Source organism: Amblyomma americanum, chromosome 1, assembly GCF_052857255.1.
Source record: "Amblyomma americanum isolate KBUSLIRL-KWMA chromosome 1, ASM5285725v1, whole genome shotgun sequence".
NCBI lineage: Eukaryota > Metazoa > Arthropoda > Arachnida > Ixodida > Ixodidae > Amblyomma > Amblyomma americanum.
In genome coordinates, this window is record NC_135497.1 from 133,294,680 (window position 1) to 133,319,279 (window position 24,600).

Genomic DNA, 24,600 nt, shown 5'->3' on the forward strand with positions numbered 1-24,600 from the left:
AAAAACATATTTTGGAAGAATCAAACAAAAAAACAAGTCCTTCTTGCTTTGTTTCAACTGAGAACGCATGGTCAGCCATCTTGTCTTGGGCAACATTATTATGCGAGAAAGCGCACTTGCGGAGTTTTGAATATCCCCAAACAACTTTTTAAATAAATAAAAAAAATTTAATGAATGATCACATGACCATTAAATCACTTGCACCTCATCTGTACAAAGTGAAAGCAAGCATGAGGAAACTTAAAAATCAAGACACAAATGTGATTTAAAACTTTTATGGGATGGCAGTATGACCATAACAGTACAAAAATCTAAATGAATGTCATGCTAGGGTATATGCATGCATGCTTAACTATGAAAGTCACAAAAATGTTTACAGATTAAGTAAGTGAAATTCAAACAAAATTTTTGCTCATCACACCTTAAGCAGCTCCTGCCTTTGCTGTCGCTGCCGTTCAATCACCTTCTCTTCATCTTCATCTTCCTCGATTTCTATATCTTCAATCCTATAAGGCATCCAAGATATGTATAAGGCTCAAAAATAACAGTCAAATGAAATTTTGTCAATTAAGAGTGAACACCAAAACTGAATGAACAACATTTAGGTGCACAGCAAGTTACAAAGCAAACTATTATATAAATGATCAAATAAAATCAAGCGCAACTATCAATGACCAATACGTAAAGGGGCCATGACAGCCTATTTTCACGCATACCCTGCTTATCGCCTTTAATTCCCAACAGGTTAAATTACAATTCCCCCGATTTTCAGTTGATTCTCTGCGGTAAATATTTTTTAAACGAATTTTTTTCGTTTCTATTGTGAACTGCTTGCTGGTCTGGTAACCTCTGATTGCTGACGTCACGAGCGCATACACGCCACGCGTCGTCTGCTGCGAGCTGTTGAGGTGCTTGCATGCACTCCGTAGACAGCGGTCGCTCAAAAAGTTTTGTTCTTTTAGCCTAGCAAAATAAAATGCGTTTTCCGTGTTCTCTTTTGGGAAGCCTTCAACTTAGTACGCGAGCTGAGTGATCCTTGGAAAGGTTGCTCGTGGTGCCCACTTTCAGATTGTTGAGGAAACAGATATCGATGAACCCCTGCTTTATTACTTACGCTTAGAAGCATGCTGTTCGTATGTTATGAGTGTGGTCTCTTTTGAGCAGTCAAGTGCTCCCGTATGTAAAAAGCAGCACGTGCCGTGCATGCCTTCGCCAATGTGCGCCGTGAAGCCGCGGCGTTTTGTAGCTAGCTACCAAGTTCTTGTCCGCTATTCATCACTCGATAATTAAACTCAAATTATCAAAAGGTGCACTACAGTAACCTTGAGGCACGAAAGGAGCAGAGAAAAGTGCCAAGTGCGACGACTTCCGTGCTGCATGTACACGTTTGTAAGTCGAACATACATTTCCTTCGACTCATAGAACCTTTTTGCAGGAACCAAGCCGCTTGCAAAACCCTACGTGGCTCGAATGCTTTCACTGTCCACACCGATGAATAGTCACCACCGTCTAAATGAGTGCTTCGAAATAATAGTACAGCATTTTGCTGTGCGTGCACATTGTGCCCCAGGAGTGCGACGATTACAACTGCAGCCCCGCGCTGAGGTTGTTTACACGGCTGTGCGCAAACAGTACTGCTCATTTGCGTGGCATAAAATGCCAGGTGGGTTATCCTTATCTTAAATATTACGTACTCTTGCTCACAAATTGCACTTTTACTCCTTTACACACCATGATAACACTGCAATAAGCGCCGATGATGCTATATCGCTTGCTTGGGAAACGCTTTGCGTAGAAATATATATGGCGCTTTCCGCTAATTGTATCTGCTTTCTAGCTTTTATGTCACCAAAATTTAATTTTAGATCGGTTTAGCTAAAAATACGTTCGGACATTACTTGAACTAATGGAAACAACCAGATTTGTTGTCCACAGTCGACGCTGACGGCTGCTGCCGGCTGCCTTCTGCACATGCTATGCAGACCGGGTCACATTTATCGGCACTTCACCCTTAATGTACTCGCATCCTGCGATGTAGGCAGTCATCGCTTTGAGGGCACTGTAGCCAAAACTACGCTCGACAGCTATTTGCAGGCGCTAAAACTTGCGAATTCGCCCTCCGCAATCGCCGAAATCGCACACACGAATCCTGCGTACTTGCTAGGCCTCGTCACGAAAGGGGCCGGCGGTCCACCGTCAACCGAAATTCAAGAATATGGCAGAAGTTCCTCACTGATTAGTAATAAAGTGTGAAGATATGATATGTAGCTGCTTGTTTCGCTTTTTTCGATACGGATAAGGTACACAAGTGCAGTTTTTCCGGCCGTCGCCTCACCGGGCGTGAAGCTTTCGCTCGGCCGCACAAGCCCAGGCGATGGCGGCGAGCGGCACCATCGTGCGGCGTTTTCTGCCCGTGTCACTTGCCTTGCCGATCGGTTCTATGCGCAGGCACCGAATGAAAACACATCTTCGCTGGTGCATCAACGGTACCACACAGAAACCAGGAAAATAAAGCTGTGTATGGAAACAAGGCAAAACAAGGTTTATTCTCATTTTATTTGTTAAGGGGACAGAGAACTGCTTCAATGAACATTTTTACCCCATGCAGTCAGTGGCAGGCCATGCCTCTTAAAGGACTATAGATGCGTAATTTTAGTTGCGTGCTTTCTTCTTTAAAATTATACATTAAACTGTAGGGCTGTACGGCCCCTTTTTTAGTCATTTAAACTGCGTGCGCTCTCTTCTAGTCAATTCTAGTTGCGCATGCAGGCAGCGCAGCTGCACATGACCAAACTGTTGCTCGCCAGATGTGGCGATCGCTGCGGTGAAGGCTTGAAAAGGGCAGCGAAGCACCGCGCAAGGGGATTCCTGTGGAAGCGTTGCTAGAGCGTGGTCACGGATTCGGCAGTCAGCACGAGCCAGCAGGATGTACACGGACTTCGGGGTGGCACCGTACCGAATAGAATAGTTGCTTGGCGCGAGTGGCTGCTACGCAAGCAGCCAGGTTTCATGTAGCATTTAAAGCCGGCATCGCTGCCGCTTGGTGTCATCCATGTCTTACTGTACTTTCTGTGTAGTTCTTTTGAAGTGCCCTTTCAACTCTGTATTTTTGTTCTGTCGCGCTCAGTTGTAGCGCCTGTTTTCTTGTAGCCTTAGCCTTGCGCTGTCCCAAGAGGAAGGGCATGCTTGGCTCCGTTGTTCTATGATGTGCCCCTTTCAAACCATTGTTTTGGTCCGGAATTAACCGGTCTTTTTGTACTGGCTGTGGATGTCCCACTCGTCGGGCGAAACCACGGCTTGCGGACCCCGTTCCCTGGAAGGCGAGGGGGCGCTCAAGACATCAGAGTACATAAATCACTGTGTGGCATTTACCTACGACCACGGAGTAATTTATAACTGAATTTTTCTTTCATGCTGTTTTGGTTTCATCTTAATCAACCAAACAATGCCTGTGACGTGTAGATGGCCACTAAGTAACGTGAGGCATGAAAAGCTGCAATATAAAAGCTGATACGTAGTTTTAATTCCCCACAACACTTAAAGCCTATTTCAAGAGCTGGAATGATACCAAGCAATGTATCAGCAGTTATATTGCCGTTTTTTTCATTCCTCACGTCAACTAAATGCCAAAATGCAATTCCATTTACAAACGCAACAAGGTGTTCTTTTTTTACTGCTACGATTGGCCTCTTCCATTAGAGAGGTTTACAATATGGGGACCCCAGCCCTAAGTTTAGGGCATCGGATGCAAATGAACAGAACACAAGGCACGCTTTGCATCTTGGGTTGCAGGTAGTGGCGAATGCTATCAACGCGATTGTGTTAAGGCTTCCCATTCAGCAGAAAATCTGGTAGCGGCATTGCAAACGAAAAAGCAGGTGGCCCACCTGCAACCTAGGTCACGTAACAATGTGATGGCAGCACAACTTGCCATCCTTGGCAGGTGGCAGTTAAATTAATTAGTTGAAAAAGGTTGCTCAGGAAGAGCAGCCTGAGTCTTACAAGCCCCACTGGTGGCTGTGTTTGAAACAGTTACCTGCCTGGACAGTGGCGCATCGCTTAACCGCTGTGCCACTGTGCCAGGAATGGCATGAGGACTCCCAGCGATCTATGAATGTAGAATAGAAAATCACCAATTCTACAGTACAACCTCACTACAGTAAACTCGGTTATAGTAAATAGCAAAGTGAAGCTGCGGTCCCATTTCGCCTTCCATAGACGACTATAGTACATTTTTTTTCGGTCATAGTAACGATTGTTTTTTTTTGAAGAAGAAGAAATGGCTATAGTAAAGAGAGTGTGGCCGTGGCGATGTACTTCCCGCGGAATGATGACACCGCGGAGCGCGCGAAGTCTAGGATAGCGAGGAATATAGATGCCAAATACAATAAAACGGCGCTTTTTTGAGGTGGCTTTACCACCAAGCTTAAAAGCTGCGAGGAGAAGCCAACTTACAGCCCTTGAGGCCGTGAGGCAAAACGTGCGGCGCGCACGGAAAAAGTAAAGCTGTCTATGAGCTCACAAAGAAGGCGGCGCGAGTTGCTGAGAAAGCAAGGCCAGTAAGAGTGCAGTGAGAACTACAAAAGGGAAAAAAACGGCGTGCGTTCATAGCACAGCAGCATAAAGCACTGTGTAGGCAGTTTTGCCACACCTGACTGTTTCGCACGCGTTTTTTTAACTACTGCCTCTTAAATGACGCTGAGGCCACGGAAGACGACGCTGTGGGGATGCAAAGCTTTACTTTTCACATGGAATCAAACTGGCATTATATTCGCAGCCGCATTGTATTGGGGCAAATGCAGTATACTTCCACAAGACGTAAACCAAGTCGAAAACGTGATAACATGTAATAACTGAAAATAAACAATTATTGCATAAAGGGACAATAATAGCAGGATGTAAGGAATTTTGATTGCTTCTTTTATAAACCAATACTTCATGCTTAGAAAGCAGCCAGAGAGCATAGGCAGAGCCACGCCATCACCAACAACTGATGCTATAGTAAAAACCCTGATATAGTAAATATTTTTGTTGGTCTGAGCTACTTTACTATACAGGGGTTCTACTGTACACGGGCATTAATCCATTATGCTATCATGTCATACCCTGAAGGCAAAGCTTAAGCGTCTCCTGCAGTTTTTTTTTCCGAAGCAGCGGGCACCCCATGCCACCTTGTGGCAGCATGGCGACATCCGTCGTAACGGGGGTCGCTCGCTTTAGCACTCAGTCACCATTGGCACGACACTGTCACACGTTCGAAGCAAATGAAAGGTGTACAAAGCTTTTGGTTTATATAAAATTTTCAGACTGCTTCCGGATTTAGAGAGCTGCTATGCTTAGCAAGTATACATGTCGCTTGGTCGCAGTAGGCATAAGAGATCAAAAGGGTAAGACTATGGGATCAAATAGGCTAAAGTTCTTGGTCAAAAAAAAAATTCGGCGGACACACTTAAGACTGCTTACGTGAGGGAATGTGAGAGCATTATTGTCCCTAGGTGCACTGTTTACGCATAATGTTTGTATATGCAATAAAGTTCTTATCTACAAGTGTGTCTCTGCCGAGAGTCCTACACGCGCATATGACACCACCCGGAACGCTGTAAGACGCATGGTTGCATCACAATTTTGATACAAGTCTGGGAAGGCATACAACTGAAGGTGCATATGTCGTCGGTTAAAAAATCCCTGTCACAAGCTAGCCTTCAACTTGACTAGCACACGTAAGCTACTGTATATGCACGAGAAAGCATTTGACATCGCCCGGAACACCTGTACAACAAACGGTTGCGTCACAATTTAGGTACGACTGTCAGGAAAGCTGGTGTTATATGGAGGTCAGCCAGTGTCAAGTATATAAAGAACAATGACATGTATAGAATTGTCTGCAGTGGTAGTGCTCAGCTTGATGTGTGGCGCCACACGGCCGCTTGATGACATCACCCCATTTTTCTTGCCAGTGCTGCAATTTTCTGTACCATCTGTAAGTGCACATATGCATGCATGTGCCCACACACACACGCCGCCGACTTGTCTCGAAATGGGACTAGTAATGCTTTTGCATTAAAAAAGCTGTCACAAAGCACTGACATTTAACACGTTGCTTTTTATTCGTGGTTTTTATTCATGCAGCCATAAATGAAATGGAAAGTAAAATAAAATTGTGAGACGACATTACTGGGCACTCGCTTTTCAGCCAAAATGGCACTGCACGTGGCAAACAATCCAAATAAGACTCAAACGCATTCCTTGATGTTTGCGCAAGCTTGTTTTATATTAAACATACATTATGTGCTGCAGAAAAATAGCCAGGCGTATTAAAACAAAACAAAAAAGCCTGGGGGGCTGGATAGAGAAATACCCCACTCTAAAAGTCACCGGTCTATGTGTCTGCAGCGCTGCAGCCCGCTATTTGCTTGGGGCCCCCCAAGCACTGTGTTTCCCTATCCTAAAACTCTCTTGTATCTGCAGCACAAAACCTTTTACAAGGCCAACTTGAAAGCTGGATTGGTGGCCAAACAACTCACACACTGTTTCATTAGACACTGGCCAACCGCATGGCCACTGCGAAAAATCTACCTGCCTCACACAGATTACCTTGACAAACTAAAGTGCAATTATTTTCAGTGGCACTTACTCATCCGATGAAGAGGAAGGTGATTTCGGCTTCTTTCTCGAGCTGTTTGCGTGCCTTCCCCTGTCATCTCTGCGATCCCAGTGATCTCGACCATGCCTCCCACGGTCGTCATTCCTGTAATGCCCAATAAATCCGTGCAAGTCCTGATAAGATAATGCTGAAGGTTTTAGTTTGTCAAAAGACAGCTGTTCTTCACTCCCAGCTTCACCATGGCATAGACTGAATTCGCTGTTTTGCTAGTCCCTACCAAGGAAAACGATGCTACTTGGAAACACTTTTTTTTTTCATTCTTTCTAGAACAATTTGTACACAGGCTATTCACCGTGCATGTGGCTCTACGGAGCCAATGAAAGAAAAAGTTGCACAATACAATAAGGCCACTTATAACAATCCCACAAGTATGTAATATTCTGTTATTGTGAACAAAGGGATCATAATTATTGTAATTTTCAAGGAGGCATAACCCAGGCAGTTCAAGCATATGCAGAACTCCATTCGCGTTGGAATAGAAATACAAGCCCCCTTAACTTGCAAAAAGGAGTAGCACACTCCTTCACAACACACTTTTCATCTCAATTCCCTTCAGATTTCACTTCACACACACACACTGCCCTAGCGTGCTGCTCACACTTCCGTTCACTCAGCTGAAAAAAATTGGTTTTGAAGCAAGGAAATGACGCAGTAACTGTCTTACACATCTCAGTGGACACCCAAACCCCGCCATAAGGGAAGGGATAAAGGAGGGAGTGAAAAAAGTAAGGAAGAACTGAGCAACCATTTTTTCTTCTTTACTTCTGCTGGGAAGCCTCACAGTTGCACGTCCAGCTTCAGACTCATTTTCAGCATCTTTAATCATTGCCTTTTGTGCCAAAGTGCTCAACTTTGAAATCGCTTCTGTTCTGCACAGTGGGCAACATGGTGGATTCCTCACAAAGTATGCTTGGCATGAATCTGAGAAATGACAGTGTGCATGATATCTGCTTCCCTGTCATGCATTTATTTATTTATTTATTTATTGAATACTGCGGACATGCTGTATGTCCAAGCAGGAGAGGGAAATACATACAGGGGAAAAGCAAAGCAAGTATGATAGTACCAAACAATATAGATGGCACAAAATAAACAATACAAAAACACAATTGAAAATGCGGTTACAGTGCAGCTACTAAGCCAGCCGTGAAGATATCAAGAATGATTGGAAAGCAACAGAGAGTTCTGCGGTACAGCACTCCATTCAGAAACTGTTCTTAGAAAAAAAGACTGAAGTGCAATTACTTTCAGTGACACTTACTCATATATTTTGAAAAATTAATGACGACGTGTCACTTTTATCACGTGCATTCTGGCTGGAAAACTAGACATGGCAAAAGAAACTTCAAAGCAGCAGCCCTCTAATTCAAATGAGAGTCCACTCTCTCAAAAGCACAGCACCCCAACTTCCAGCTAAGCAGTGACACTCAGAAGCAAAAAGAAGGCTTATTAAACTAAAAACTAACAACAGGTGATTTATTTATGACCCCCCCCATCCGGTGTGTTTTACGGTTTAAGCACGATACTGAGATGCTTACGAACCAAAATCACCATTTACAGTAAAGTAGAATCTCGGTGATACGAACACGGCTGATAGCAATTTCGCGATGATACGGAATCGTAAATTAAATTCCCCGGCCAGAGTGCATTGTGCACAACGTGCGGAATTCTGGATGTTCCGAACTCTCTCCCGTGTCACATCGGATGATATGAACACAGAAGCTGCAATCGCACCCTCAAGCACTAAGCGCTGCTCGCATATCGCCGATGTCGCGATCGCTAATCGTGCAATGCGCAACCGCTAGCAGTGAGCGGCTGTGCGCGGCCGTGAATAAATCCTGTCAGCCATAAACAGATCTGTGTGCATGCATTTTCCATGCTTCTGCATATTAATTTTGTTTGTTTGGATGATAAAAAAATTTCGTATGATATGATTTTTTTCGCGACCTTGTGAGATTCGTATCACCGAGGTTCCACTGTAGAAGGCTGTGAGGTGAGCTGATAGGTGTAGCCAGAAGTTGTGGTGCTATGCATTTGAGAGAACATTACACTCTAACCAACATGAATCCAGGTAACTTCAAAAAGACATCAAGTGCACTGACACAGATCAATGAACACATAAGCTTCTAGCAAGTTCCTTCAGAAACAAAGTGCCACCCTGAACGCTTCAATGTTATGGCTTCATCAACAAAAATGACGCTTCCACTACTACAGCAGCTCAATAAACAAGCCTTGAGATCCAGACATAGCTTGTTAAAATGACCCTCGTTAATTCAGAAATCAGTATAATTCCAACTGCTGACTTGCCTATGCAAGTCTACAGTGCAAAACGCTAATTCAAACGCTAAGGGTCTCGCACCAGTTAATTCAAACATACTCCCGAAGAAAGGCCGCGTCCTGGTATGACTGGCGCGGTAAGAGATTGTCAAAATAGCCCTATTCAAAACCTAAATTTCATGCTGCATAGCCCGTCACACGCCTCTTACGTGTTTGCCACGGCAGGAGTAACGATAAACGGGTGGGCCCCATATCCGATAACAGTCTGACCACTTAGTTTTGGTTTCGCTTTTCTGGGCTCCCCACCAGCCTGCAGCAATGGAGGCTCGACCAATCAGCATCAGCCAGCCAGCCTAACACAGCTGAGCCCCGTTTCGGACACCAATTGGCGCACCGCTGGTGTTTTCTCGTCACTTTGGCACCATTCCCTTTGCTTGCATCTGTGTGATTTCGTTCTTCCAATGCACCGAAACTGCATGCTCATCACGTGGCGTTCATGCAGTGAAGCTCACTCACACAGAATGGTGCAGCTTTTAATGGGTGTGATGCGGTAGCAGTGGAGTTTCACCACATCACACCATGAAGGATGCGGGAGGCCCTTACTATTCCGGAGCAGTTCTGCTTCGATACTCCAAACAGTATGCACCCAAAAATGCAGTGATAAAAACACAAACATAAAAAACAGTCAATGCCAGGCTGTTCTCATTTTAAAATCAGACAACCACTGCCCAGTCTTTCACCAAGGAAATTTATCGTACTGCCAGCAATTTTTGACAGCTTTTGCAGGGTCCTTCAATAATTTGAACATTTTCTCCGGTCCCTCGAAGTCTGAATTAACAAGCTTTTACTGTATGTTGAAATGCCACTAACATGCTAACATAAGGATGGAACTGTGGAATCAAGCCAGCCAAGTGCATGCATGACCTACAAAGTTCAATACAATGTATTAGCAAAACCTTGATGTCAGTAAATGCCTTTCACAGCAGCGAGCCACTGCAGCAAATGAGCCATACAAATATGAAAGTATCACCATTAAAGGATGCTTTGAGAACACATGCCCAAATGTCAGCTCAATTTTTTACACCAACTGTGCATATCTGTGAGCATAGCTCACAAAGCATCAACCACATGAGCAACAAGACGGGGGCTTTGGCAAGAGAAGCAAATGGCTCATAGATCTGAAGAGGAAAGTGTAGGGAAACAAGACAAACACAAATGTTGCACAGGTGCCTATGACAGGCCCTGTTTCATGATCTAATTACTGTAAAAGCTCGTTCAAGGACCAGAAAGCATGTTCGAATTATCAAATAAGCCCGAAAAACTGTAAAAAACTGCTTGCTTTATGGTACATTTATTTGGTGAAAGACTAGGCAATGGCAGCCCAATTCTGAGGTGAGATCAGAGTAGCAAGGAATATTTTTCACGTTTTTATCAATGCTTTACTGCATGCATACTGTCGGGAGCATCGAAGCACAACTGCTCCAAAATCGTAAGGGTCTCCCACATCCTTTATCGTGCACCGTGTTGGAAGCTCCATTGCTACTGTATCACACCGCTCATAAGCAGCACCATCACATGTGAGGAGGCTTCACCGCACAAACAGCGAAGAGAACGTCACGAGTGCGCAGTTTCAGAGGAAACAGCTCAGTAGCCATAAAAAAACGGGGAAGGGAGGGGGGAGAAAACACCAGCGACTCGTCAATCAGCGTCCGAAACTGTGCTCAGCTGGGTTAGGTTGGCTGGCTGATTCTGGCTGGTCAACCAGTCATTGCTGCAGGCTAGCGCTAAGTTCAGAAAAGTGAGTGTCGGACCATTCTCGGAGACCAGGCCGTCTGTAGTCATGCCTGCTGTCACGTGAACGTCAAAGGTGTGTGAACGACTCTGCAATATGAAACTTGGGTTTTTAGCATGGCTATTTTGACAATCTCTTGCCACAGCAGCCATACGGAGACACGGCCTCCCTTCAGGACCCTGTTAGAATTAACCAGTGCGAGACCCGTAGCGTTTGAATTACCAAGCATCCGGCGCCATAAAATTACATGAAACTTTGGCTGGGACCAAGCCAGCAGTTCAAATTATCCGGATTTCTGAATTAACAGGGGTCAAATTAATGAGCTTTTACTGCCCCATTGAAGGCTCTAAGGTAGGTGTCCACCCACACAGTCAGTTTCACAGGCCATGCTAGCAACAGAATGTAGTCAAAATTTGAATAATACACATTTAAAAGTACAATTTAATATCAGGCAAATTATTATTTTGTTAGAGTTCGAGGTCTCAATAGTCACAAAGTTTAAAAGGAAAGTTTTTTTTTCCAACGAAAGCCAATACAAGAGGGGTCAAAATTGACCAACCTGCCCATTCCATGAGGAGAGCGACTTCGCAGAGTTAGTGACCGGAAGTCTCCTCTGCGAGGGCTACGTGAGTGTCCACTTCTGCGCCGCAGTGGGCTCCGGGGTCTTGCCCGCCGTGGGCTTCGTTCCCGTCCAGCCTCACGACTATCACGGCGGACATCCCGATTCATATCCCTGCCGGCTTCTCGACCACTGTTCCTGTTTAAAATGTACAAGATCAGCACTGTGTTACTGCCTCATTTCGTGCTAAACATATGACGCATTGCGCTAACCAGTCAAATATCTCCAGGCTTTCCAATGTAATGTGGATGGTCACTTCACAGCTTACATGTGCATGAGAATAGCTACTCTACAGTGATGATGATAGTGATAATCTGTCACATCATTAACATCATCATAAACAACAACTCAGGAGACATGCAAAACAAGGATGCCCCATCCCGCCCTTTTTGGATATGAGTAGGTTGTACCCTAAGTGACGTTTTTAAATTGTTTTTGATTAAATTATTGCCCAGGCCACATGCTCTAAGGAATGCTGAAGAAACACAAAAAGCAATACTTTATATGGGAATTTTACACAAATTTTGAATCATAAGAATTCCTCCCCTGTATGAAACCTCATGAGCCACATACAATGTACTATTTCATGATAACCGACATATGGTAGTAGTTCTATATTCGACTAAAATAAAAAGCCTTACTGATACGTTCTCGGTTCATATGCTCAAAATCGTGGGCATTAAAGATGTCCCACAGAGAAGCATTATTTTCCTCCCTGTTAAAACATTCCAGGATATCACAATTTCCCTGCTACTACAATTAAAATTTTGACAAACTCTGGTCATATAATATGTTTAGGAACCAACCGCACACATACATACAAGTGGGCCAAACCTGGCAACAAGTGACATGAGGAGCTGGATCACCGCAGCAGTCAACTGCTGTTATGCTTCCCTGTGGTGCCTAGGTGTAAAGAAGGCGAAGCACAAAGAAAAAAAACTGGTGTGTTAACACACGAGCAGGCCATACCTGCAGGGGCACAGCATGAAGAGGAGAAACGGAGCGGCCTTTTTGTAGTGTTAAGGGCAAGAGGGCGAAAAGTCTAAGAACTGCAACGATGCTCTTATGTACGAGCAAGCCGGGTGTTGGAACGTACCATATATAGTCAACCTATTTTTTTTTTTTATTACAAAATCTGAAGTGGCGGTGTCGACTTACAATCGAAACCAAAGCATGGCAGCACATATAAAGCAGAGACAAACCAGATATCAGGGATGCTACAGTAAGGATGGAATTTTATGCTTGCTCTACGGCTCTATCCAGTAGCGTTCAGCTATTCTGTGCGTTTTTCCGGAAGGATTTTTCTTTTTTTTTTTTTACTTTCAATTGCACCCTCTGCGTTCAAGGGAGTGTTGATAGTTGATGGAAGGGCCGCTGTTCCATTCGCGGCAGCACCGTCACTTTGAACAGCAGCGCTTCTGGGAAGTGTCGCTAGCTGATGGAACAGCTGACGCCGCGCACGCATAGTTTCTCTTGTTTTGTTTTATGCATTTGATGACTGCCAAACACGTTATACAAATTTTTGAAGTAGTGCTTTGTCAAAAGTCATTTGTGCTCCCGGTCCGGTAAGCGTCCGGTGGTCGTTCACAGCTACATTCAAGATGGCTGTCATTCTTTACGCCGAAGAAAGGAACTGCACGCCGGGCTGCAAGTTCGACGTCTTGGAACGGGTGATACAGGCAGGTGTGGCGGCTGCAGCGAGGCAAAATTTTCAGCTGATCCACACGATGTCGTGGTGCATCTGTTTGTGAAGTGCGGGATTTTGTGGGACGACGACGTGCTGTGGTTGTTTGCGAAGTGCGGAATTTCGCTGGATGACGACGTTAGAACGACATGCTGCGGGACGACAGCAGCGATGACAACAGCAGCACAAGTGTGGACAAGTAGTCCAGTGACTAATATTTTCCTTTTGGCCCACAGGCATGCCCACGCGCGGCTGCCGATAAAGGCTGACGATAAGCGGCGATGGCTGGGTAACGCTACTGCACTCTACTCTTAAAGGTGAAGCGTATGCAACCTCCGAGTTTTCTTTTTTTCTGACATGCGATATGGGGCGGTCGACTTACCTGCATTCGAGTCAACTTACAATAGTGTAAATATGGTAGCATGATGAGTAGGGGTGTACGGACATTCTAAATTTTAAAACAGAAAATTTAACATTCTTCAAATTGATTCACTAATCAAACAGTGCATGTTCAAAATTATTCAAAACGAACCGGACATGTTCTCAGATTTTCAAACAGTTTTTGAAAATTTGGCTCAAAGACTATTCTGAATAAGGTATACTGTGGTTTTTTTTTTCTATGAGTGTTTCAATAACACATCTAACTCCAACGTCAGACAGCATGCTGCCACGACCAGATTGCATGGGACGGAGTTCAGTGCCGCGACACAGTCGATTCACGTCACGGTGTTCATAACACTTGTGCATGGCCTCCAAGACTCGGTGATGCGACAAAGTTCAGGCAGGTGTAGCAAACACTGCCTTGACCATCGATCTCGAATACCATGGCTCACAGGTGCCGCACCTCTCATCTATTGAAATGTGACTCTGGTTTATTTGCCGTCATCACCCAAAGCAAAAGGTAATTTTCCTATGCATCTGACGTGACTACCATAAATTTAATATATTTTGACTTCATGCTGCGCACTCCCTAATGAAGATCAGTGTTGCATTTAAGAGAGGTCTATGATTTATAGCGCCATACTGCAGCACCATTGTTAACGTTTAGTTGTTTCGCACAAATAATGTATGAATATTTGCACAAGTAGTGAATATTCCCATGAATATTCAATTCATACTCAATTCAGTGCTATCATTACTCCTTTCATGTATGTTTGTGAAAAAGTAGTTCTACATACTCCTAATGATGAGCAAACACACTGTGAAAGTCAGCCACCATGGCAGCTTTCCACAGTGCACAGATACAAGGAGGCGAAGCATCCGAAAATGATGAGCAAAAAATTGAAAACCTTTGCCATTGCTGTCGACGGACCAAAACATGAAGTTCCTTCCGCGCTTAAGAAAACACAAATGTGGACCGATTTCTGAGAACACTAAAAAGGTTCAGCCTTCGTGCCAACAAATGCTAATCTACATTTTTATGAAGTGAAATTGTTAAAAAATGCCTTTGTACTTCATCCAACATTCACATTTTTTTCCAAAATTAGGCAGTTTGGATCATACATTTTCCCAGATAACACATTATTTCCTCACATTTTTTTCAGACGTATCAGCAAGGTTTTACTGTTTTTACAAAAGGTTTACATGCATGTTATGTGGTTATAATACATAAACAAGAGATGATCTCCACAGAATAGTAGTTCACATGTAATGAAGTGGGCGCAGGAGCTTAAAAACATAACTGGCTTTCACATAACTCGAGAAACTCGTAACTCATACAACCTTTTCAAATCATAATCAGCTCGTTGTACTGCAATGGATGTTACTCTACAGGTTTTGGTGCTCTTGCAGCAAATGCTCTTCTGGTTCTGCACTTCAGACAGCGAGATATGCTAAAGCATAAGAACTGCATTAATGCTGATCTGCTTATGGACGATGGGATTTAATCATGGCCACGCGCCGCTGCTCACTACTCATGGGGAGTATGTACATCACGACGTCAGTAATGTGTGGGCCGTGCACCACCGCTCACTGCTCACAGTGAATGCTGCGTGACTGGTAATCGTGACAACAGGATGTGTGAGCCATGCGTTGCCGCTCACTGCTTGCGATGCATACAGCGCAACTGACAATCATGACGTCAGCGATGTACGCGCTGCGCCCCACCGCTCACTCACAACATTGGTGATCGCTAACTCGCGGTGTGCATCGTGCAACTTGCAATCGCACTGTCGGCACTGTGCAGGCAGCACTGAGTGCACGACAGGCAAGTAGCCAGGAATTTTTTTCGGGAGGGGCCCAAGGTAATTTGTTCTAGGTGGCGGTGGGGGGGTGGGGGGGCATTTGAGCACCATAACCAGTAAGACACTGTGGCAGCTCTCATCGATTCTCCTGTACTATAATGTTTAGCCTACATTAGATGCATTACTGCGAAGTGTTACAAACCATTACAAAAGAGGCTTGCCTATTAATGGCTGACAGATTTATTAACCTGTTCAAACTGGATGGCTTCCATGTAACATCTTTCACCTTTTCCATGTAACAAACCTGCAATAAACCACTGAAATCCTCAAAGTTTTTAGCTCATACAAGCAATCACACTCAAACATTTGAAAAAGTCTAAAGATAATTTTACAAAACTTCCTTCTAAAATGTAAAAAAGGAAAAATTTTACATTCCAAAGCTATAGAGAATGCCTCTTGAAGAGTTGCCTTGCAATTGCACTGACTGCACACAAATTATCAAACTGATGTGTGCTTTTATTTTTCAGTGTACATTTGTTACTCCAACTTGCGCAACAAAATTTTGGTGCAAGCCAGTGGTTCTCAAAAACAAGCTGTGCCAGAGGCTTTTTCTGGGAGAGGCTCTGCAGGCCCAAAGCACACACATCCCAAGCACATGCACCTCAAAAATAACCAGAAGAGAAGGCAACATGATAGGCTTTGAAGGCATCATAACACAATATAGTTGAGTTGCTCTGGCATAAAGCTAAGCTAAAGATCCACCTGGCAACTGCACCATGACCTACCTGGGCGGTGACAAGCGCCGAGAAGGATACCGAGGTGAAGGACTTCTGGGAACATGCCGATCCCCAGTGCGCCTAGGTGATGCTGATCGCCATCGCTCAAGCTCAGCTCGAAAACGCGGTGGTGACAACCTCCTTGATGGCGAGGCCTTCCGACTAGGTGAGGCTTTTCGTAAAGGCGACCCTTTTCTTGACGGTGATGACCTTCGAAGCGGCGATACCCTCCGCAGTGGCGACACCCTTCGAGAAGGTGACACCCTCCGGGCAGGTGACACCTTACGTGGAGGGGATGACCTGCGTGAAGGGGACACTTTCCAAGGTGACATCCTGCGTGGAGGAGACACCTTCCTTGAAGGAGAGGCTCTTCGCAAGGGGGACGTCTTACGGGACGGAGAGGATCTGCGGACTGGAGATGTGCTCTTATGAGATGGAGAAAGCCTGCGGCTGGGGGAGGTTTTTCGGATAGGTGACAATTTCCGCAATGGAGACTTCCGAGGTGGTGAGCTTCGCCTTGAAGGGCTTCTTTTTGGGCTCTTCCGGTGCCGTGAGGACGGACTTTCCCTTTTTGGAGCAGACCGCTTCAGTGTTGGACTGGTGGAGGTGTCCTTCTGTGTCTTTTCTATGTGTGCTTTCCTGCCAAAGATAATACACATGCTTAATTTGAGGTTCTAAACAAAATCAGTTAAAAGTAAAATGCTTGGAGTATGTATGCAAAAAAAAAACTACAATTCAGTGAAAAAAATACTTAAATTAAAGACTGCATTCCCATTTAGGACTTCCCAGGCGGGCACTGACATCAAAAAGGTCAAAAGTCCACCATGCCTCAAGATGACATTGCTCTCATGCCGAAATAGCTGTCCACACTGACAAGATGACTGCCCACCAATGTGAAACATCTCAGACATCAAATGGAATAACACCAGTGACAGTGATTTGGACTGTCTATGCAAGAAACCTGGCCATGCACAGTGCCAGAAGCTACTCAAAAAGACAAATATTTCTAAGCAGTTTGTGATGCACAATTTTTCTCGTCAACTCCGCTACCTACACGTAGCAAGCTAAAAGAGGTCTCCCACAAGAAAAGGCCAGATTTCTATACTGCTGCATACAGACTCTGCCTGCAAGCCAGCATGGTTTCCTATGACTCAACATGCCCCACCATCTCTTTGCATAAACTGTCATATAAGGAATGTGCAGCATTTCCTACTAGTGTGTCATGTTTTCGTGAGAGATACTGCGTGCTACTATAGAGCTTGTGTCCCTTGAATGATCACAAGATGACAGCTGCATGGCAGCTCTCAGCTGCCAGTCAAGTTTTCAGAGGACACTATCTTTCTAACGCAGTTGTGGATGTAAGAGACAGAGATATCTCAATAAATAGCACCCATGAAATGCAAATGTGCCCCGCATCAACACGTCACCACAATCTCATCAAATCAGTAACCACTTCACGAATTCTGTGCAAGTTTTCACCACAGATTTTGCAGCCAAAAGGAGGCACAAAGCAGTAATATATTATGAATGCTTATAGTATGCATACATTTGACAAACAAATAACATGCAAGCATTTGACAAATGCCACCAGCATTAGAATTAAACTACAAGAAAAAAAAATTTCCAGTGGCTTAGCTCGGCTATGCCAGGATATACGTAGCGAGAGGTACGTTTCTCTGGCTGACCTTGTTGTGGTCACTGTATGTTTAGCAATGAGAGACATATAGGCTCCATCTCGGCGGCTATGCGCCGTCTATAACGCTCGGCAGTCTGGTATCTCCGCTGCTCCCTTCGCCTTCTTAAGCACATTCTCTCTTTGTTGAGTAGTCAAGTGCCAGGCAACAACCTCAGGTTCAGAAGAGTTAGTCTTCTCTTGTCTGTACAACCATTTAGCAGAGGCTGTACTCTCCTTCTCTGCATGCATGTCAAACGTTGTGATACAGCCATCCACTACATCTCCGCCTTTTATACGCAATGCTACGCATGCGACGCGCGGTTCGGGTGATAGAGCGGTGTGCTTTGTTCTGACGGTGGAGCGGGTGCGCGGGCACGCGACCGCGGCGACGGCAAAGCGCGCGCCGCACCTGCTGCTTCTCTCCGGTTGCCATGGTAACGGCGCATGCGCACAACTGGCCTCTCCCAGCCACCGCGAATACTCGACTGGTAGCCCAGTGTAGCTCTCACTACAAAAATACATGCCAGCCTGCAATGAAATGAAATTATCAGAATCCAAGAACAGAAGTTGGATGCCACCTTTTGCTGGAAGCTACCCAAAAACTGGATTGCACAGAAGTTACTAATGCACTCTGTGTTCAAAAAGACAGCGGCAAACCTCCATTTGAAAGGCAACAAAAAAATATGATAAATGGTAATACATTTCACAAGCACTCGTTAATATCAGCAGGAAAATAACTAGTACACAAGAACCTGCCATTGGCAACTGAATAAGGAATCATTTAACAAACCTGCTTGAACGAGGAGAGCCATCTCTTTCCTTGCGATGCTCAGAGCGAGAATGCTCTCGACTTTTTCCCTCCCGTTCAGCCTTGTGGTCCAGTAACGATGTGTGGGACTTTTTGCTACTGCTCTCATGGCTTCTGCTGGACACCTTAGATTTCTTGCTTTTGCCGACTTCTTCATCTGAACTTCCATAGTCACTTGGAACAAGAGTGTACAGCTTGGCCTGGAGAATTGCCTTCTGCTCTTCCAGTTCTTCAAGGTTCATGCTGCTGACTTGAAGAGCTGCCTGATTACTCTCTGTGTCAATGGGGAGGGCTGTCTTGCCACTGCTGCTTGATTTTCGCTTGCCACTCTTGTCTTTGGATGAGCTGTGGTGATGTTTGTGCTTGTGCTTATGTTTGCGCTTCTTGTGCTTGCTACCCCCTTCCTTGCCCTCTTTCCGAGCAGGCTCTGCAACTTGCTCATCACTGCAAGACAAAACAGGGGTCCATGGCTGAGGTCAGAACTTTGTAAAATGCCAAACCAAACTTTACATGAAACTACACCTGCACTCTGCTTTTTGGTTCACGGCTAAAACACAGTGCAATAAAATATAGGTACTGGGCCATTTCTCAATGCTTAAACAAGACTGCCTCAAGAGATTTCTTTCAAAAAGTATCGTTGACAAAACTGCTTTGTCTACAACTTTATTTTATTTTCCAAAAACACCAGAGGACAAATCTCCCACCATCAGGCTCATTCATCCACTTCCAACTAATGTATCAATTATATGAAACGTAATTAAAGACCATTAAGCAATAAAATGTCACACATATGTGCAACAAAAAAAAAATGGGCATGTTTTAGCTGCACTTAGAAGGGCTAAGCTCTGAGGCAAAGCTGCACCGGCAACGTGTTACAAGCAAAGAATGAGTTCTCGGAAACGCATGCTGAATGAAATGTGCGCCACATCTTTTGTATTAACTTTTGCATAGTTGTCAAGCATGGTACATTACGTCATCAGCATGACAATGTAACCTGCAGAAATTCTGAACTGGTACTCTCAAAAGAAGTACATAAAACACAGGATGCTCGAAAGGGGGTAGGAACAAAACATTATGAAGCTTGTGCAAGCACTTCTCAGAAGGCAACCTGACATATTCGAAAGTTTACAATGACTAAAGATGAAGCAGCAACAGCTTATTATCTGCACTGTTGAATATAGATCAGTTCACACACACACAATATGTTTCATCGAAGGTGAACCAGAATTTTTAAAAATAGGCTTTTTGAGGTATCAAGGCGGTTTCTGCGGCACAATGTTACCTGCATTGACGGACATCACAAAACAGGTGAATAATGTTAACTAGTTAGCCACTTAACTAATTTCTAACAATTAACTTTTCAGCTACAGTTAGACACCTGGTTGCAATTAGACATCTGTAACTCATTGTTAGTAATAGTCATATCACTTCTTAAAATTTCGAAAATACGATTACCCTTGGCGCTATGGCTTAACAAAATTTGGATATTTCAACTAGTAACATGTACTGGAGGGGTTGCTTTGCCTGCTTGCTTTCGAAAGTGCATGTATTCTGGCACAATGTAAGCAAAACCTGTTGGACCACAGCGCCGAGGATAATCACGTTTCCGAAATTCTAAAAATAGATATGACTACTGCTAATGACTGGCTACAAAGCTCTAATTGCAACCAGTTGCCTAACTGTGACAGTTCAAAATTATTACCAGACATCAGTTAACCAGCCAACAAGTCAATTTTAAAAACCTGTTTTCTGATGTGCACCAATGCAGGCATTATTGTGCTGCAGAAACAGCCTTTGTACCTCAAGAAGCCTATTTTTAAAAATTATGGTTCACCTTCAGCGAAACACCTGGTACATATATTGTTACAGACGGCGACAGCCTGTTTGGATTGGCAACGTCGACAGCAAGTCTCGCATGCTGGAAGCCAACACTATGCTTCCTCGGGGTGGCTCCGAGCCACCCAATAGTGATCGTTCACACGCTTCCCGTTAAGGACAACGCGAAACGTCACCCGGTTGGATTCTGCCAACCCGAGGGAGCGGAGACCTGACAGACGTCGCCGCAGCGAACGAGCGGCATTCATCTTCCCCAATGGTCGTGACTAAGTTGGGGGAACGAAAGGGGCGTCGTTTCCCGTGTAAGACGGCGTGCCGAATACAGCGACGGGCTAACGGTCATCGTCCGAAATCTTCGCAGGCATCGCAAAGGACGATGCGACCCCTTTCGGCTTCTGGACCCGACCGTGCGATCTTGTCCGTCGCGTCGTCTGGCATCTAAAGAACAGGTGGCAGCAGCACGTGAGAACTTTTGGCTGGCCAGATAACATCACCCTCCGCAGTCGACGTGGACCTGACGGCATCCTCCTCTCTTCCAGGCTCGAAATGTGACAGGGGCGTGTCCCTATGTGCGGTGGTGTGAGTTTGTGCACGTGAGTGAAAGTTTCAGGCCACTCCCACCCCGGCGAGGGAGTCGGCAACCTAGGGAATCTAGGAAAGGAGAACGGGATAAAACTCGACAGCGAGTGCAGTGAAGAAGATCCTCCATAATCCTCCCTCAAGATGATTCTCCATCCTCCATTATGATCCTCCCTTAAGATCATCCTCCCCTAAGAGCCTCCATCCGGAGAGATCCCCACTTCAGGTTTTCATGCTTGTATAAACGTAAATAAACCCTACTGTACAGTTTCCTTCCTTAACGGAGTCCAGCAACGTCAATCGGAGACGGGACCTGCGAAGCTAAACGAGTCAGCCTACTCAAGGGCACCTCCGTCTCCAACTCTGGTGGCACCGGTGTGATTGAAGCGCATCCCCAACGCGGGTGGCCTGCGATGGGCTTGGACCCCATCCTTAACTGGTGGCAGCGGTGGGATTGAAGCGCAATCCCCAACACTGGTGATCTGCGATGGGCTTGGACCCCCCATCCCCAATAGCTGGTTGGCAGCGGTGTGATGGACCGGGTGACATGGTGCTGCATTTGCGGGTGAGTGTTTGGTTTTTGCTTTGGATCCTCCGGGCTTCAAATTCTGGGTTAACAATTTGAACTGCTGGTTGATCGGGTGTTTGCCTGTAGCACAAGGGTATTGCTCAGAATCACCATGAGTGAGCAAAGCCAATATTAAAAAGCAGCGACCACGGACCTAATGAGATTGTTGAAGTCGGACTTGCTGTTGATATGCGAGGAACTTTCAGTACAATTGCAGAGCAAAATAACAAAACTTGGGCTATGCAAGACCATTTATAGGCATGTACAGAATAATGATCAGCTTGCAGATACGTGGAACTTGGTACGGAAGGCTTAAGAGAAAGCCGACCAAGAGGTACGGAAGGCTACAGAGAAAGCCGACCAAGAGGAAAAAGCACGTAAGGCTAGGAAGGAAGCTGATCGGGAGTGGGAAGAAGAGAAAGAACGCCATAGGTGCGAAACTGAAAAAAAAGAAGAAAAGCAACTCAAGATATTGAAGCTTGAACTTGAGATTCTACGAGGCGTAGTCCAGAATGAAGGAGGCGGAACTTCGACAAAGGCAGAGCTACAGGAGTGTAAAAGAGCTCAGGAAGAGGCTATGAAGAAACTAGCAGCGGAGCTAGAAGAGCTTAACCTCGAGGCTGAGAAAAGGCGGCTCGCAAGGCTCAATGGGTTTAATGGGGACGAAGTGGCGAAGAGCGAGGCTATCTCCGTCCAGAGAGAGCCCTCAACATTCCAGTCCATCGCCCAACTTTGACAGACGTGATGCCATAAGACAGGACTGTGAAATGGCGCACAACCGGCATGGATGGTACACGACAAAGCGCGGCCAAAAGAAAGTGGCCACAGAGACTGTCACAGGGTTAGCTAGGTGCGTCTCCGCGACAGCTCGTTCAGAAAACGTGAGGAAAGGGCACGGATGGCGTCGGACAAAGCCGAGCCAAGAGAGAGTCCGCACAGTAGCTAAGCACACCATTGCCCAGATCATCATCATCATCTGCCTTACTACACCCACTGCAGGGCAAAGGCCTCTCCCATGTCTCTCCAATTAACCCTATCCTTTGCCAGCTGCATCCACCCTTTGCCTGCAAACTTCTTAATCTCATCCGCCCACCTAACCTTCTGCCGCCCCCTGCTACGCTTACTTTCTCTTGGAACCCACTCCGTTACCCTTAAAGACCAGCGGTTATCTTGCCTTCGCATTACATGCCCTGCCCAAGCCCATTTCTTTCTCTTGATTTCGACTAGGATGTCATTAACCCGTGTTTGTTCCCTCACCCACTCTGCCCGCTTCCGATCTCTTAACGTTACACCTATCATTTTTCTTTCCATGGCTTGCTGCGTTGTCCTTAACTTAAGCTGAACTCTTTTCGTTAGCCTCCACGTTTCTGCCCCGTAGGTGAGTACCGGTAAGATTATGCTGTTGTACACTTTCCTCTTGAGAGAAATTGGTAAACTGCACTCATGATCTGCGAGAATTTGCCATATGCGCTCCACCCCATTCTTATCCTTCTAGTTATCTCCCTCTCATGATCCGGATCAGCTGTCACTACCTGCCCTAAGTAGATGTATTCCGGCCCAATTTCTAGGCTCTCGCTGCCAATTGTGAACTGTTGTTCCCTTGCTAGGCTGTTGAACATTACCTTGGTTTTCTGCATGTTAATTTTTAGACCCATCGATCTGCTCTGCCTGTCTAACTCGTTGATCATGATTTGCAGTTCACCTCCTGAGTGACTCAGCAAGGCAATGTCATCAGCAAATCGCAGATTATTTAGGTATTCTCCATTTATTCTTATTCCCAACTGTTCTCAATTCAGGCCTCGAAATACCTCCTGCAAACATGCGGTGAACAGCATTGGCAAGATCGTGTCTCCTTGCCTGACGCCCTTCCTTATTGGAATTTTATTGCTGACTTTATGGAGGACTATAGTAGCTGTGCAGTTGCTATATATATCTTCCAGTATTTTGACATAAGGCTCTTCTATCCCCTGATTATGCAATGCCTGTATGACTGCTGAGGTTTCCACTGAGTCGAATGCTTTCTCGTAATCAATGAAAGCTATATATAGAGGTTGGTTATATTCTGCGCATTTCTCTATCACCTGATTGATAGTGTGAATATGATTCATTGTGGAATATCCTTTACGAAAGCCTGCCTCATCATTTGGTTGATTAAAGTCTAAGGCTTCCATCACTCTATTAGCGATTACCTTAGTAAATACTTTGTAGGCAACGGATAGTAAGCTGATCGGCCTGTAATTTTTCAAGTCCTTGGCGTCTCCCTTCTTATGAATTAAGATAATGTTTGCATTCTTCCAAGCTTCTGGTACAGTCGAGGCATAAGGCATTGCGATAGATAGTCGCAAACCTGCGATTAAGGGCAGAGAAAAGGAGTCTAACCAGCACGGACGGCTTAGAAAGAAAGAGAGCTCCGAAGACAGGCTCTGCAGTGAAAACAGAAACCGTCGCCGAATTGGTTAAGCTCAAGGACGCTAGAAAGGGGTCTGTAAAGGCGACTAACCGGCACAGGTGGAAAAGGGACCATTTCCCCAACGGTAGATGTTTCAAGCACGAAACAAAGGGGAGCCCTTTAAGCATCGCGAATCGTGGAAACTACGAACTGAGGCGTCACTGTGGCATCAGTGAACAAGCCAGAGTTGCGATAACCTCAGCGATGCTGCCTTATGGAGAGTGTGGAGCTGCCGTTGGGTTAAAACGCAGTATTGAAAGCCACGCTAAGGCAGAGGACGAGAGCCCGATTCTAGATGAGCAGTGCGTTTCTGACGAAAGCACCGAGGGCGATAAGCAGGCAGCAGAGGACTACGTTCAGGGGAGCGAACTGCCCAACTCGGGGGCCGCGGAAGGTCTGTCTGTCAGCTGTGTGAAGCTGACACTGCGCTGCAAAGGCGAAGGGGCCAGCTTAGACTTGGATGAAGGTTTCCGAGGTGAAACTGAAAAACTAGAGGAAGCTAGTTTTGATCAGGAGACGTGCACGGAACAGTCTAGGCGGAAAAAAAAAAAAAGGGCCAGGACCAAGACGAAACGGTTGAAATATCAGGCCCTAAATTCAGGTCCACAGACAGGTGCTAATGTTAGCACAGATGGAAATGCAGGAGAAGGGAAAGAAAAACGTTTCCGCATTGAATCTCGTAAATTTGCG

At 45.3% G+C, this 24,600-nt stretch overlaps 1 protein-coding gene across 6 annotated transcripts in view; it reads right to left on the reverse strand.

Moving 5' to 3' along the window:
• Positions 1–24,600, reverse strand: part of Prp4k (Pre-mRNA processing factor 4 kinase) — a 99,794-nt gene that overhangs the window by 63,835 nt on the left and 11,359 nt on the right. For all 6 annotated transcript variants that reach the window (XM_077646937.1, XM_077646932.1, XM_077646933.1 and 3 more), the window contains 5 exons: positions 18,461–18,922; positions 16,005–16,634; positions 11,293–11,490; positions 6,635–6,748; positions 422–506 (listed from right to left, as the gene is read on the reverse strand). In XM_077646937.1, the coding sequence (XP_077503063.1) occupies positions 422–506; positions 6,635–6,748; positions 11,293–11,490; positions 16,005–16,634; positions 18,461–18,922 (1,489 nt within the window). The remainder of the gene's footprint in view (positions 1–421; positions 507–6,634; positions 6,749–11,292; positions 11,491–16,004; positions 16,635–18,460; positions 18,923–24,600) is intronic.